Raw genomic sequence first — 13289 nt, 5'->3', positions numbered from 1 at the left:
GGCCAGACATGTGTATATAAAGGTATATCTAGAGGTCCAATTTTCTGCAGCATGTTCTTTACACATCCTGTTGGCTCTTTTGTAGCCCATTTTGAGGCAAGAGCAGGACAAGAGTAGTCGCTCCAAGTGGAAGCACTGCTTCTGTGGACTATGATGAGTACATGCTGGATTAGAAGCCAGAGGATCTCACTTTGCCACTTGGTGACTGGGGCAAAGCAGCTAACCTCTCTGAATTTCAGTTCCCCCCTCTGTGTTACCTTCTTTGGTTGTCTTACAAGTTGTTAGAGAATTAAATGAGACAATATGCATAAAACTATTAAATCTGAAACCTAGTGGATACTTAATAAATATGAGATGATGGATCAAAGTATTACCAAAGTAACTGTTTCCTATAGAAATTTGTGATTTGAGATAAGAAGGGTAGTCAGCTATTTGGATAGTCAGATCTCTTTGGACATGACCAGTTTTTTTCCCCCCTAGGAATACTTGTTGATTCAGAACGGAGAAAGTCTGATGCCAGCTCAGTCATGTCTCCCCTGAGAATCTCCCTCATTCAGGATATGAGGTCAGTGTGGGCTCATACATAATAAACCACTCAAATTCTTTTTCTAGTTGCTGCTTAGGTTTCCACTTTAAACAGCAGGGTCTCAGTGTCCTGGGCTTCTACAGCATCTCAGTTAACCAGGAAGCCCTTTTCATTGGTCTTGTGCTTCATAATGCATTTGTAGAGCTATATAAGCAGCTGGGTTTTCTGACATTTTTGGAGAATTATATCAGAGTATTTTAACGCCTGGGCTCTGGGGTTAACCTGCCTTTTTTTGAGAGCTGTACTGTAACCCCTTCTCCACCCCTGTCGTTTGCCAGGTGAGCCTATCTGGCAAAGCTACATGGAAGCCCAGGATTTAGAGAACAGGAGAGATGTACTATCCCAGGGTGGGATAGAGCTGCCTCACTAGGTCTCCTTTGGCTTTATAGGGGAGGTATTGGTAGTGAGTTCATCTCTCACCCACCCTCCACTTCCTTTTTCCGTTCTCCCTTCAGGCATATTCAGAACATTGGGGAAATCAAGACCGACGTGGGAAAAGCCAGAGCATGGGTGCGATTATCCATGGAAAAAAAGTTACTTTCCAGACACCTGAAGCAGCTTCTCTCAGACCATGAGCTCACCAAGTAAGGCCACTCCACCTGGAGTAAGAACCAGGCTGTCAGGATTGGAAACCTCTGTGTGGGAAGGGGGCATAGGCAGTATGTCATTACTGTTGTATTCAGCTAAACTCAATTGCATATGAAGGTTTTGAAGCATTTCCACTTCTTCCTGTATCAGCAAAAGAATAAATGTGCTGTATTTGTTCTTCCTACCTTCTCAATCTGTATGCTCAAAAATGGCTTTCTTAAACAGGTGGTAATGAGAAGATGGGGTCCTCATTGGTTACCACAGAGTTTGGGGGCTCCCCCTCTCCTCACTGCACTCAGTGACTTGTATACCTCTTGGGCGTGGACATTTTTTTATTCTCTTTCCTGTCCTGGGAGGAAAGGATTGGAGAATTACAAGGAAACTTCTAAGATATCCCCTTCTCTGTGTTCTCTGTGGAGCCCAGGGCAAGCCCATAGTAACCAAGTCTTTCCTCTGCCTCTCTTGACCTTGCCTGAGTCTCCCTAGAGCCTAAAAGGGCTTTCAGAGGACCCTCTTAGACCTTCTTCCTCCATACTTCCCACCAGAAAAAGGGAGGGGAGATATTCTAAGGCCCTCATACTCCCAGGAGCTACTAAACCTACAGCTTCCTTCTTTTGATGTTACAGCCTTTGCAGTCTTTCTACCCAAACTAGTAGAGGAGAGGGCTCTGCCCCTCCTCTGCCTCAGACTACCACCTTTCTGTCTTTCCCTGAATATAGTATGTTTGGCTCTTTCTTCATTGGCAAGCTTATTGGGCATTTTTGTTTAGCATTTCCTTAGGCATCTTTTCATGGTATCCTTTATTATGTAACTTCCTTATGGATGATGAAGCAGAGGAGTGGACCCTAGGGGATGTTTGTGTGAACCAGTTGATTAGACCTGCAGAATCTGTTTTTATTCAAAGTAGAAATGTAATATTTAGACTTCATTGTGTGTGTAAACCACAGCAAAAAGAAACCAGGTTGAAAAACTTGATAAGTTAGAGGGCTCACCTTGAGAGATTAGAAATAGCAATTCTTTAAAAAAAAAAAAAAAAAATCTTTTTTGACTTCAGAGAGAGGAAAGGAGAGGGAGAGAAAGAGATAGAAACGTCAATGATGGGAGAGTCATTGATCAGCTGCCTCCTGCACGCCCCTGTCTGGGGATCGAGCTCGCAACCCAGGCATGTGCCCTGACCAGGAATCCAACCCTGATCGCCTGGATCCTAGGTCAGCGCTCAACCGCTGAGCCACGTCTGGCCGGGCAGAAATAGCAATTCTTAAAGTGCTTAAATGTCCGGGACAAAAACGTTTAGGAATAAAATTTGAAAATTGAGAGGACAACTAGAAGAGAACAAATGAACATATAATCCTGGCATTTGGAAGAGAAATGTTTGCACACCAGATTCTAGGAGACCATTGTGTGGTGAAAAAAATGTCACTGTAGCTGTGTGGGCACCAGGACCTGAGGGCAGGGATGTTTCCTGCTGGCCAGTGTGGATGTTATCTGTGAAAAGAGGCTGCACGCCAGCAGGAGGACAGAGGGGCATCTGAGAGGGGTCGAGCACAAGGACTTCCAAAGTCCAGGACAGTGGGTAGGTCTAGGGTATATGAGCTTAAAGGCCTGGGCAGCAGTGAACGGGCACAGGCCTTAGTGAGGAGGCTTATCTTGGTTTCTTGAATAGAGGAGATAAGATCAGAATTTGTTTAGTATATATAGCAGCTTTTCACCTGATGCTTACCTCTGTACTACTCTTAAGTGAACAGACAGCTAGAAGACTTTTGCTGCCACAGATTGCATGTGGATGGGGGGCATAGGGGGGAGAGAAAGGGGCCCTTCATCAAACCTGCCTACTCCATCCTGTCCTCTCATCTCTCCCTTCAGTTTGTTTAAAGCTCCAGTCACATCATACCCTCACCTTTCTCAGGATGTCTTCAGCCCTCTCAGGGCCTAGTCAGAAGTTTTCTTTACTAAACTTTGCCTAGACTCTCCAGAGGCTTGGTCCATTTCTCTTCTAGGCACCCATAGCATTTGTTACAGTATTTGTTCATCTCTGTTTTACCACTAAGGGCTGTATTACCGTTATCTAGTTGCTTAATGCTTATTAACATTTGCTTTCATTGATGGCATGAACTATGTACCTTTCCCAATATTGAGCATGTTGTCTAGCACCTAGTAGGTATTTAATTGTGCACATAAAATGTGTTCGTAGCTGCACAGACAGGAGGAGGTAGACAGCCTTGGAGAGTATATCTTGGTAGAATGCTTCTGAGTCTGGGATTTCCAGCTAGCCTCTAAGACTGCAGCTTCAAGATGGGGTAAGGTGGACATAGGGTAAGGTGGCTATGTAGTCTAAGGAAAGAACTTAGCTAGCTCCTATATAGTGAACTCAAACTCTTTTTCCTTAACCTCTCTGCAGTGACTAATACTGTGAAGTGTCCCCTCTACCCTTCTACTTTGAAACTCCTTTGCATGGCTGCCATGACCCTATACCATCCTGTTCTCTTTTTCCTTCTATTTCCAGGATATTGGCTTCCACTGTCCTCCGTTCTCTGCATGCACACACGTTCTTTTCTCTCACTTGCTCACGCGCTCTCTCACTTTGATCTCACCTCACCCATTGTCATGACTTCTGTCACCTCTAGACAGCTGACTCCCACCTCTGAAGCTCTAGCTCTGACATTTCTTTTGAGCTCCAGTTCTACATTTATTTCCATTCAGGTATCTTACCTTTAACTGAGAAAGAACACAAGCAAACTTCACAGAATCTTTAGCATAACCTTTCTTTCAGATTTTCTGTTAATGTCACTAGTATTCTCTCTGAACATCCCCACTCCTGCCTAGGTTCAAGATTTGGAGTCTTTTTGACTCCTTGCTTTGCTTTACCTCTCAAGGACATATTTCAGGACCTCAGCCTCTGCCCCAACTTGTCTCCTTACCTACAGCCTCTCCCTTAGTTTCCCCCTCATCCCCTTTTCACCCATCAGCTACACTAAATTTAAATTTTTTGAAGTTGTCACTTTTCCTTTACTTTTTGGGTCAAATTGCAGAAACCTATACTTGTAGGGCACATTGCAAACTCTTCAGCTTGAATATTTAGGGCCTTACTTCATTTGACTCTAGCCTAACTTTTCAGCCTTATTGCTAACTGGTCACTTCCCTGAGCCCTCAACTCTAGTCAAACTGGTTTTCATACCCTGTCCTCCTCTTACACACCTGTCTAAATCTGTGCCGTCTTTCAGGTCCCTCTTGTTCTAGGACCATTGAAGCTCCTGCTCCTTTAAATTTCCAGAGAGCCTTTCATTTGGCAGCTCATTATGGGCAGTCTTATACTGTGGCCTTTAGCTGATTAACTCACCTAGACTGTATTTGAGGCTAGGTGCATTCCTCTCCAGCACCTGCACATAGTAGGCCTTGGTTGGTGAATTAGCTGTTGAAAGTACCTTATGAACCTGACAGGTGTACTGAATCTCATACCTCTTTGGCCATGGCAATTACAGTCTTGACAACCAGGATAGTTACTGTGTGTTTGTGTGTATTCCTCTGTGCTGAGGGCCTGTGCATTTGGCTCTCTGTATCCCTGCTACTTGGAGAAGGTATCATTGCTGAGCAATTTCAGAAGACCTTCAACATCAGGCAAAGTAGTTGGTCTTTGATGAGTAAGCAGTGGGGATGAGGGGGGGAGATGGGAGGAAGTTTGAAAAGGTAAAGGACATGATCTGCGTAGCTCTCCCTGCCCGTTACTTGGATCATTCCCTTGAGTGCCCTTTATTGTCTCTGAAGCATCCCTGGGCTTACATTCACATTCAGAGCAGTGTTTTTACTCATGGGTCTTCAGTCTGCTGGGGTCTGACACTTGGCCTGGAAATGAGTGGTGATCACATATCTGACATTGCTCCTCCAACATCACACATTGGGGTGATGCCCTAGCTAGAAGCCTGAGAGGGCCTATGTCTTCCCTGAGGGAATTTCATTTCAGCCCTCATTGTGAGGAAGGAGATCCATGACCTCTGACACTTTACATCATAGTAACATCAACCCTTGGACACAGGTCGAGTTTGGTTTTTGTTGTTCCTGCTGTAGCTTAAGCTACTTTCCCTCTAGGCCTCAGTTAGAGTAACTGGCTTTGTTCCTCCTTCAGATAGCTCTAAAGAGCTTCAGGCTTGACATCTCATTCGTCCCCTAGCTGTCCCTTCCAGAACTGAATAATTCTAGCCTCTTTTCTCTCCTTTGGCTGGGAGACTGATGTATTGCCTCCTCTTCGACAGAAAGTTGTACAAGCGCTATGCCTTCCTGCGCTGTGACGACGAGAAGGAGCAGTTCCTCTATCACCTCCTCTCTTTCAATGCCGTCGATTACTTTTGCTTCACCAATGTCTTCACAACTATCCGTGAGTAGCCCTGTGCTCCCCACTAGCCTTCTCACTTCCATTCTTCATGAGCCTGCCTGAGGCTATAGCACTCAGTGTCTCCTTTTTAAGAAAAAGATTATCATGTGCACTTTTTATTTGCCTTTTGCTTCTGTGGGAGAGAGGTGCATTTGCCTTCCTTGGAGGTGGTTTTTTCTCCGAGGCTGCTTATTCTTGTTCTGACCTGGGGAGCTCAGTCCTTTTTGCCTTCGTGTTGTCACTGTTGTCCTAGGCCCTGCTCTGGGAGGGAGCCTCAGGTGATGAAGGTGGAGTGGACTGGGTGGGGTGGTGAGGTTCACTGCTTTCTCTGCATTGTTGTGAAGAAATTTCCCTTTTGTTTTGGACTGAGAGAGTTATTCAGCATCATGGAAGGTTTCAGAACTGCCCACAGGGAAAAACAACTCTTCCAGATAGCTTTGGGAGGTTTTGGTCCAGGCCCTGACTCATTGTGTTTCTCTGAGCAGAGTCTACCTCTGCTGTGGTGCTCAGTCTCCCTATCAGCAGAGTGAGGAAGAGGGTTCAGTATGGTCTAAGGAAGGCCCTCGGAGCCTCATCTTTGGTGCCAGGATGTTGAGTGGGGGTAGTCTCCGAATTTGCCCCATGACTTGTTGTTTGGGTAATGACTCAGCAGCCTCTATGGTGTGGACTCTTTTTTTTTTACGTATCTTTTTTTATTCAAATACCATTCTGATCACTCATGGTCTAAGAGCATTCAAATAATAAACCAAAAAGAAACAGATGTTAAAGATTGGTCTTCAAACATTAGAGTCAATGATGCCACGCTTGTCTGTGATATTGCCATCATAAAACCACATCCATACCTCAGTGGCCACCAAACCATTCAGCGGAGCTTCCTTAATTGTGAACTGTTTGAAGTTACCATTTTGAATGCTAGTGAGTATTTTTCCCCAAGCTCTTAATAGCTATAGGGATCTCAGCAGGGGTTGGAGGAATCAGTTCAACCTTGGCATAGTGCCAAAATGTGGCCAATTAAGGCTTTAAGTCACAGCAGCGTTTACTAGCACTGGGGTCTTCTCCGCGATGCTATGGACAAATTGGGCCATGGTTCTAGGATGGAAATTCTGCAACCCTGAATGCCAGCTGAATGTTGCGGCATGAACTTTTGTTCCTACATGACATCCATTTTCCTCTCAGAGACGAAAGCTGTAAGCTGCAGTAGAAGCAGCACTGAACTAGAATTTAGGAGACCATAGGGAAACTAATTCCCTCTCAGTGCCTCAGAATCAGCATTGTAATACTTGCACAGCCTCTCCTGAGATGTGGTTAGAGATCATGAGATGACAGATTGAAAAGTGCTCTGAGAAGCAATTCAGTACAGTGTTGAGTTGGTGATATTATTTAAGTAACAGGTTGACTTAGCTCTGAGCCTGCAGATGGGCTTGGATCTTTGATGTTTGGGTGGTGACCATAGGGAGAGTGAGATTGAGGGGAGGATTGGCTAATGTTCTGAGCCAGCCAGAGCCTAGGTCCTGGGGCCTTGCTGCTCTGGGCTCTGCCAGGGTCCGTACAATAGGGGCCACAATCATATGAGCATGCCTGGAACAGGTCAGGGCCCTTTTGGGTATGAGAGGAATTCCTGATCCCCCTCTATGCCTTTGTGGCTTCCCCTAAACAGTGATCCCGTACCACATCCTGATTGTACCAAGCAAGAAGCTGGGGGGCTCCATGTTCACTGCCAACCCATGGATCTGCATCTCAGGAGAACTGGGTGAGACACAGATCCTGCAGATTCCCAGGAATGTGTTAGAGATGACCTTCGAGGTACGTGTTATCTGGGAACCACAACCCAGGCTCTGTGGGAATCTGAGTTTGCAACAGCTGCTTTTCTGGAGCTTTCTGCAGGGTGTTGGGAGGCCTTGCTGTGTACAGTGTTATGTATCAGCACAGCTGACCTGTCTTGAGATGATTGGAGCCCAGAGCCAAGGGGGAGGCCTGCTGTGTCTAAACAGTCTCTGACTGGAAGGCACTTACCCATCTGAACTTTCATCCCTTCCTGTCCATGGTGTGTTGAGAAATCCCCAAGAGTTCTTTCAGCTGCTGGGCCCAAGTGTTCACAGAGACCTCCGGACCTCAGACTGCTGTCCCACTTCCAGAGCTGCCTGCTCTCAAGCCCTGTTCTCCCTCTAGGTAGCAGCATCTTCTTTCTCAGCCATCAGCTCCTCATGAGATAGTGCTGTGCTGCCAGCTTTGGTGGCAGATGGAGCCATGAGCTCTGTCCCTGCCAGCTTGCAAGCAGCCAGTCAGATCTCTGCCTCTAAGAGTGCCACTGTTTTCTCCTGTTTTCTTTTCCTGCCCCATCTTCTCTATTTGGCTGATCTCTCGTAGTGCCAGAACCTGGGAAAGCTCACTACTGTGCAGATAGGCCATGATAACTCTGGGCTGTATGCCAAATGGCTGGTGGAGTTTGTGATGGTCAGGAATGAGATCACAGGACATACCTACAAGTAAGTATTCCCTCAGCTATGCTCTAAGATACTGGGGCAAGGTGTACCACCAGGGGCTGTGTTCGATGCTTGGGTATGTGGAGTTCTCAAGGAGACTGTTTAGGCTGTGAGAGGCTAAGGCAACTTCCTGTTTGGCCCTGCCTCATGCTCCTGAAAAAAATAGAAGGAGGGTTTACCAAGTGAAGATGTGTGACATTGCTGTACACAGGTTCCAGGCCGCCCACCACTCAGGTGGCATCCCTGATGATACACATGGGATGGATGAGCAGGCCCTTGAGGGATCCCCAGGGATTGGCTTTGTTGATGGCTCATGCTGAGCAGTAAGGGGAAGGACAGTGGAGGAACTGGCAGCTCTGACAAGCCATTGCCTGACCTATAGGTTCCCATGTGGCCGGTGGTTGGGGAAGGGCATGGACGACGGAAGCCTGGAGCGTGTCCTAGTTGGAGAGCTGCTCACATCCCAGCCCGAGGTGGACGAGAGGCCATGTCGGACCCCACCCCTGCAGCAGTCCCCCAGCGTCATCCGCAGGCTTGTTACCATCTCACCCAACAACAAGCCCAGTAAGTGGGAAGAGAGGCTGGGCCCTCATGCTACTTGGCCTGGGAAATGTGGGCAGATCTCTGGGAGCCCTCATATGTTAGTGCAAATCCCAGCCTGTGCAGTTGCCTCAGGAACCACCTCTGCTGACAAAGCAGCCTCCAGATTTGACACTGTCCCTGGAGGCCTGGAAGGAGAGGGGAGAGCTAATGGACGCCATCCTGGGTCCTCTGTACTATTTGTATGTGATCCTAGAGAGGTGAGGGATCTACGTTCTGGCCTTCTCTTTCCTGGTTCCTGGGCTTCACAGCCTAGTCTTGGCCCTCCTTTGGTTGCCAAATGTTGCAGGGTAAAATGGAAAATAAACGTTACCAGCATCTCTTAGAGACATAACTCTAAGGTACTGGCTTTGCTTCCCCCCCAAGATTTTAGGAAGAGCTAGCTCAGCCAAGTTCAGTAGGTGAGAGACACTCTTCCCAAGGTCCAGGCTGCCCTGCCTCTTCCATAGGCCCTCCCAGTGTCCTCAGTCTCCTGCTCAGTCGGCTAAGCACTGTTAGCCTCTGAGATTGGTGAGGGATGTCTGCTTGATTTTATCAGAGCTGAACACTGGGCAGATCCAGGAGTCCATTGGGGAGGCAGTCAATGGCATCGTGAAGCACTTCCATAAGCCTGAGAAAGAGGTGAGCCTTCCTGTCCTCCAGTCCAGGGCCTTATATGATTGAGAGAGAATGATATTGTTCCAGGCTTATGTTCTTGGACAGCCCAGTGTGTAGAGTGTGTGCCTCATTTAGTTCAAGCAGATTTCTTCCTTGGGGCGCCTCTGCCTTGGATTACCCTGTTTTCCTTACACATTAATGACCAACAGAGTCCCTGGGCCACTAAGTGAACAGTGTGTATTCCTGCTTTCTTCAGGATTTGCCCGGGTCTCCCTGAATAATGGCCACACTACACTGGCTTTGTCTCCCTTGTGGGAACCCACATTCATCATCAATCATTTATCCATTCATTCAACAGCTATTCACTGAGAGCTGTTCTGAGCCAGGCACCGTGCCAGGTGCTGGGGGAATAGACAAGGTCCCTGCCTGTCTTTTGCTGCCCTCCCAGCTGTGGGTTGTGGATTTGGGGATGCAGTGGTGGTAGGGCAGCTTGAGGCAAGCCTGTTACTCTCCCTTGTTTCCTTATTAGCGAGGCAGTCTGACGCTGTTGCTTTGTGGAGAGTGCGGCCTTGTCTCAGCCCTGGAACAGGCTTTCCAGCATGGATTTAAATCGCCCCGTCTCTTCAAAAATGTCTTCATTTGGGATTTCCTGGGTGAGTTGGACTAGGATGTGAGGGTGGGAAAGCAGGCAGAGACATGGGAACTCACAAATATAACAGGGGTGCTAATCACTGGGGTCTGAAGCCAAATCTGGGGCCTCTCAAATCTGTTGTTTGCCCTGCCTTTTCCCAGAGGTAATGATAGAAGCCCTCCCCACTTTCACCCCTCACCTCCTGAGAATTGGGTTGGAAAGATTTTTCCTGGGCATCTGTTGTATAGTACAGGCTTAGTCACGACTTCGCACCCTTTCTCCTTGCAGATCTAGAAGGCCAGTTGATAGCATTGGAGCCCAGGCCCTGTGTTGCGGCCACTTAGAGAATTTTTATGCAAGGAGCTTCTCTCTCAGGAGTTTTTTGAAATCTTCAGATTAGGGAAGGTACTGTCTTTATATGCAGGGCCACGTAAATTTAAAAAATAAGGATAAGGAATATAAGAATCATTTTGAAAGGTGATCAGTGATGTCAGAACACTCATGTTATTCTCATTAAGTGGCAGTTACACCAACATTGAGGGGCCCATGGCAAGTGGCCTGCAGGATAGTCAGAGATAGGTTGGTTTTAAGAGGCTTTGTCATCAGCAAGCTTTTCTCCGCTTCACAGAAAAAGCACAAACCTATTATGAGACTTTGGAGCAGAATGAAGTTGTTCCTGAGGAAAACTGGCATACAAGGGCCCGGAATTTCTGCCGATTTGTCACTGCAATCAACAATACTCCCCGAAACATTGGCAAGGACGGCAAGTTTCAGATGCTGGTGTGCTTGGGAGCCAGGTACTGCAGCCTCATGGCCCAGAGTACATAGCAGCCAGCCCTGGAGGTGGTGTAGAGTCTTAGTGTGGTGCAGGGGGTAGGGAGTGGCTAACGACAAGATACTCTTGGGCCGATAAGGCCCTAGAGGGCTTCCTAAAGTCCCTTAGTTTCCTTTATGTACCATGCGTATGTGGGGATATATGGGGATGGGGGTGAGAGAGAGTGTGTAACTAGGAGGAAGAGCCACATTTTGATGGGAAGGAATAAAACTACCTCACTGGAGAAATTTGAAAGAGTATATCTGGTCATTCCTTCAACAAACATTTGAATGTGCCGGGACTTGTGATGGTAGGAATGGAGATGATGGGAATAGAGCTGAGTAAAACATAGCCGCTACCCTGTAGAAGTTCACTTGTCCCAATTAAATACAGTACAAGGCAGAAGGTTTTGAGAGTCCAAAAAAGGAGTACAAGTTTATATTATTGGGTATGCTGGAAATGTAGAGGTGAAAGATCAGAGAAGGCTTCAAGGAGGAAGCTATAACAGTAGGGGCCTTGAGGAGCTGGGACAGAGAATCCTTCCCTATTAGGACAGAGTTGTTTAACCAGGGGACTGAAATGATATTAATTTGATATATTGGATAGTATGCGTAAGAGTGGGCAAGATTGTTAGGGGCTAGTCCAGTAGGTCAGATGAGAGCATGAAGCCGTAATAAACTTAAGGCAGTAGTTTGTTCAGGCCACGAAAGGGAGGGAGTTGGTGTGGTAGTAAAAAAGACTCTGGAACCAGATTCATTAGGTTCACATCTCACATCAGCCACTTAATAGCTGTGTGATCTTGGACAAGCTACTTAACCTCTATGTACCTCAATTTCTTCTTCTATGAAGTGGGCATTATAATAGCACTAATAGCACCTACCTCATATCATAGGGTTGCTATGACGATTAAATCTCTTATAACAGTGCCTGGTACATGCTATGTGGATGTTAACTCTCAGTATTATTCCTGGTGGTAGTAGTTGTGGGGAGGAAGGACTGGCTGGCTATTGGTTAGAGATTGGCTGTTGAGATGGATAAAGTGCTGACTGGACATGGTGTGAGGGAGGAGTGGCAGGGAAGGAGGAAGAGGCTGATGACAGGACTGATTTGTGTCAGATTGGGTTGGTGTCCTGGCGCTGGGCAGACCCCAGTAGGAGCCTTTTGAAGCTGTGTAAAGCCTTTGCCAAGCCATGTGAGAGGAGGCAAAGGGGGCTGTGGGGAGCTGTCCACTTCTCCAGCTTCACTTTGTTCAAGGAGTGATGATCTTGCACTAACGGTCTCCCTTCCTTTCCCTTCCCATCCACCTGGACTGACCCTGCCCTGCCAGAGATCACCTCCTACACCACTGGATCGCTCTGCTGGCGGACTGCCCCATCACCGCACACATGTATGAGGATGTGGCGCTGATCAAAGACCACACACTTGTCAATTCCTTGATCCGCGTGCTACAGACATTGCAGGAGTTCAATATCACGCTGGAGACGTCCCTTGTCAAGGGCATCGACATTTGACCTCTCAGCACCAGCTAGCAATAGGACTGAGAAATACTCACCCTGCAGCTCTGACCCGTCTTCCCCAAGGGACTTAAGTGCGTTGTGCAGGAGACGGAGATGAGATGTACACTCACTGTAAAAAGAAAACTAGAGGATTTTTGGAATAAATAATCTATTTTAGAGTTTATTTGCTGATTTGCTTTTTACACACTTTCATGTGAAAGAGTGATAGGGAGAGGGAGACGAGGTTGGTGCCGCTTATTTTGAAGCTGGTGCCCTCCCTCGCTGTGGCTGCATGCTGGGAGCCTGTGGCCTCCCTGGACTGAGGCTGGCACCGTGTGCAGGGCACTTCTGCTTCCTTGCCCTGCTGCGTTAATGAGGCCATTCCACATCGTTTTTAAACTAATGTTTTCTATATTAACATTATTATGGATATTTGGCTTTCCTGGGCCACACACAGGTGTGCTGAGTGGAAGCCCCAAGCTCCAAACAAAGGGATTTTTAGTAGTGCCTCTTCAAGCACTGACAGGTCAGTCCCACATCTTTTCTTTTTTTTGTCAGTATTATTTGGGAAGAAGACATGCTGAGATGCATCATTGTGCAGAAAAATCACGTTTCCTCTTGGCACGCAGTTGCGCAGAAGTAAACATAAGCATGTTTTAACAGATTTTCCTTTTTTCCCGTATTTATTTAACCCTCCATTGTGTGTTTTAAGTCTTTTTTTCTTTTTTTAAGGAAAGGAAAAGCTTGTCACAGTCTAACTGGCTATGTTATTGTTAAATTTACGTTGTTTTGCAACTTAGAAACCAGCTACAGTATGGCCCACTTAATAAAACACCTGAAACAAAACTGAACGGTTCCCTGATTTTTATGGGGGTTTATGAGCAGTGGGCTTGGAGGGTGCAGTGTGGTCTATCTGAGAGGAGGGGGCTGCAGCATTGCTTCTGACTGCCCAGGATTCCCCCAAGGGGCGGGTGTCGCCTGGGTCCTTCCCGCTGCTGCACCAGGAGCTTTCATAGCTGTTAACTCAAGTGGTTATTTGAGAGGGATGCAGACAAGGGTTATTTTCCTAATCTACAGAGGAGGAGGCTGAGACACACGGGAAAAGACCTGGCGAAGGTTGCAAAGATT

At 47.0% G+C, this 13289-nt stretch overlaps 1 protein-coding gene and 1 pseudogene across 5 annotated transcripts in view; one reads left to right on the top strand and one right to left on the bottom strand.

The window, feature by feature from the left end:
* Positions 1-12999, top strand: part of DENND5A (DENN domain containing 5A) — an 80508-nt gene extending 67509 nt beyond the window's left edge. Inside the window, exons 14-23 of one of the 4 annotated variants that reach the window (XM_081155678.1) lie at positions 481-565; positions 1042-1170; positions 5422-5543; positions 7198-7343; positions 7908-8026; positions 8406-8587; positions 9162-9244; positions 9750-9873; positions 10480-10648; positions 11993-12999. In XM_081155678.1, coding sequence (XP_081011804.1) covers positions 481-565; positions 1042-1170; positions 5422-5543; positions 7198-7343; positions 7908-8026; positions 8406-8587; positions 9162-9244; positions 9750-9873; positions 10480-10648; positions 11993-12176 — 1343 coding nt within the window. In that variant the 3' untranslated portion in view covers positions 12177-12999. Of the gene's footprint in view, positions 1-480; positions 566-1041; positions 1171-5421; positions 5544-7197; positions 7344-7907; positions 8027-8405; positions 8588-9161; positions 9245-9749; positions 9874-10479; positions 10649-11992 lie in introns of those variants that run through there. The other 3 variants (XM_081155680.1, XR_014000087.1, XM_081155679.1) reach the window with 3 other exon arrangements.
* Positions 6270-6691, bottom strand: LOC308565907 (ATP synthase subunit g, mitochondrial pseudogene; annotated as a pseudogene). The gene has a single exon. The product of its transcript is annotated as an ATP synthase subunit g, mitochondrial pseudogene (transcript).
* Positions 13000-13289: the final 290 nt, after the last annotated feature.

Source organism: Miniopterus schreibersii (genome assembly GCF_964146895.1).
Source record: "Miniopterus schreibersii genome assembly, chromosome: 12".
Classification (NCBI taxonomy): Eukaryota; Metazoa; Chordata; class Mammalia; order Chiroptera; family Miniopteridae; genus Miniopterus; species Miniopterus schreibersii.
The sequence above is the reverse complement of the archived record's forward strand: the minus strand, read 5'-3'. Positions and strand labels throughout refer to the sequence as shown.